The following is a 2,512-nucleotide window of genomic DNA, read 5'->3' on the forward strand; positions in this document are numbered from 1 at the left end:
CGGCGGGTGCGGGCGCGGGCCCGAGGCGCTTCCTCCTCCTGGGGACGGGAGCCCAGGCTGGATGCAGCGGGGCGGGTTACAACACCCCCTTCCGCTTCCACCGCAGCAACACCCAAGCGCCAGGAGCAAACCACTCCTCTGCTTGCCCCGTCTAGCTGGTTTGTCTGCTGGCAGGGCTGTTCTGGCAGCGTCGAGGTGCCTGGACGCCCATAAACCTCCCTCTCTGCCGCTGACTTGGCAGAGGCGCAGGAGGCGGGTGGAACCCCCCCCCTGCCCCGCGAGGTGTGCTCGTGGCAGCCAGGAAGGGGGTTGCCCCGTGCTCGTGCACACGGATCTCCATCTGATGCGAGCTCAGGGCTCGCACACACACACGGACGGGAACTGCCAGCGACGCAAGTTACCAACAGGGCTCGTTCGGAAAAAGAAACGGGAGGAGCTTCTAAATTAAGTGGTGACTGCACAGCCAGCGCGTTCCTGACAGACTCCTATCGCCCAGCTGCCCTTCCTATGCTTAAACAACGGCAGAAATAAACTCGCTGATTTAAAAAGAGAATTGAAATGAAGAATTAACTTATCAGCTGTCTCCACGGGGGGCAGGGGATGTTAATGTTCCGGTTAGCCAGACAAACAAATTCAAAATACCCAAAAGAAACAAATCAGCTTTACTGAAGGAGCTGGTTCATTTCTTAAATAAAAACAGAGACCACAATCAAGCCAGTCGAGTTTAACATCCTAGAGAGGGAAAAGGGCAGATGTTTAGTAAAAGAGAGAAGTTGCGAGAACTTGTGGCCAAGGACCGACTCCGGGGGATGATTCTTCGGTGACCTCTGTGCCCCAGTGAGGGAGGAGGAAGGAGGGCAGATCGGCAGCGGCGAGATGGTTTTCGGGAGGGCACCAGTAAAACCAGAGAGGGAAGGTGCCTGGCCCTGAGCACAAGACGGTGCAGCTGATTTCATCCCGCTGCCTCACCTACGCACAGGGAAGGAGCCTTTCCTGAGAAGGAGCTTCCTCCTTGCTGAGGTGCCGGGTCTGGGGTTGGAATTCCCACGGCCACATCCCTACGTGTTGCTCCTCTCCTTTGACTTTTCACCTTTGCTGTCCTGGAGGGGAAGAGGAAAGAGAAGCAGAGGCTTAGGCTGCCCCGCCACAAACGCCGCGCAGGGGCTGCAGCGCTATCGCCAGGGTCCTGCGGGCAAACACCCTCCGTACGCCCGGGTGCCAAAACGCAACCACCGCCCGCCCGCGCCTCCGGCTTCCTCCGTGCCCACTCCGGGCGCAACCAGCTCCCTTCGGCCAAGCTCTCCTCGCGGTTAAGCGTTTTTCCATCGCGAGGCCTTTCAAAGGGCGCCTCGACCAGATGATCTCGCGGTGGATTTACAAACACCGCATGTTTCCCAGCCCTCTACCGCGCCGCATGCCGCCTTCCCCGCGTACAGGGAACCAACCGGCACATGCCTGCCCGGGTCTGGGCTTGCCGCGATCCAGGCTCGCTCAGCTCCCATACGCTAAGCAAGGTATTAAAAAGGAAACCAAACACACACGCGGCGCTCTGGCGCGCGCACACACGCACAGCTCACAGCACTGGAGCGAGGAAACCATTCCCAGCACAGAGAAACGGCTCTCATCTCTGGAAAGCCTTTAAGTCTGCTCCCTGAATTATCTACTAAGGTCTCGACATTTATTCTTCCAAAGAAGTCGCTGCCTCCTAGCTTAGGACTGGATTTTTCTCTCTCTAAATTGTTGTGTTTTCTACCCTGAGCAAATTTAAAAAAAAAAAAAAAAAGAAAAGAGTAAACTTTGGACTTACTTTTTACGTGGGTTTAGTTTTAAAGTATTTAGAAACTCAAATTAACTGGAGCCCTGCTTACCACCTGCAACGAGAAGCTGAGGTTTGGGACATGTCAAAGATTAGACAGTTTAAGATTTCCTTGGAACAACGTATTTTTTGGATGGGAGAGGGAGACTGCAGCATCACACACACCCCAACGGTACGGCATCACACGCACGCAGACTCACGCCGAGGGGACGGTACCTCGGGAGGCGGTGGCTTGATGGTCACAGGCTGGGACGTCCTTCGAGGCGGAGAAGGCTTGGGCTGCACTTGCTGCTGGACAGTGTTGTAGTACGTGACCCCTCCGTACACCTGGGACTGGGCCTGCATTCCCCAGAGAGCAGAAGGGTCAGTGGTTTTGGCTGGGGGGGGGGGCGCAGAAAGTTGCATCCCCTGCGAGAGCACCACGTGTCTCAGACAGCTTTTAGGGCACGCAACCGGGGCTGCGAAAAGATGCCACCACCTAGCACCGAAGGCGAGTCGCCACAGGGGGACGGGGGTTGATCTGTGCTGTGCTCCCCAAGGCTACAAAGAACAGCAGCACCTACCGCTCCCGGAGGACCCTCGCCTGCCCCTGCCCCTCACCAGGGCCCCCCTGCTCTCGGCAGGGCGGGCAGGTACAGGCTGCAGCAATCCGGAGCCGCGCCGGACCGGTTTGTGGGGGAGGGGGGTTCCGCCCCC

The 2,512-nt window shown here is 57.6% G+C and overlaps 1 protein-coding gene across 1 annotated transcript in view; it reads right to left on the reverse strand.

Moving 5' to 3' along the window:
- Window positions 1-640: 640 nt before the first annotated feature.
- Window positions 641-2,512, reverse strand: part of CASC3 (cancer susceptibility candidate 3) — a gene marked incomplete at its 5' end in the record, with an annotated part of 10,708 nt that continues 8,836 nt past the window's right edge. Inside the window, 2 exons of the mRNA XM_009324269.1 lie at window positions 641-1,100; window positions 2,033-2,155. Coding sequence (XP_009322544.1) covers window positions 1,059-1,100; window positions 2,033-2,155 — 165 coding nt within the window. The remainder of the gene's footprint in view (window positions 1,101-2,032; window positions 2,156-2,512) is intronic.

Source organism: Pygoscelis adeliae, unplaced genomic scaffold (assembly GCF_000699105.1).
Source record: "Pygoscelis adeliae isolate BGI_AS28 unplaced genomic scaffold, ASM69910v1 Scaffold835, whole genome shotgun sequence".
Taxonomy (NCBI): domain Eukaryota; kingdom Metazoa; phylum Chordata; class Aves; order Sphenisciformes; family Spheniscidae; genus Pygoscelis; species Pygoscelis adeliae.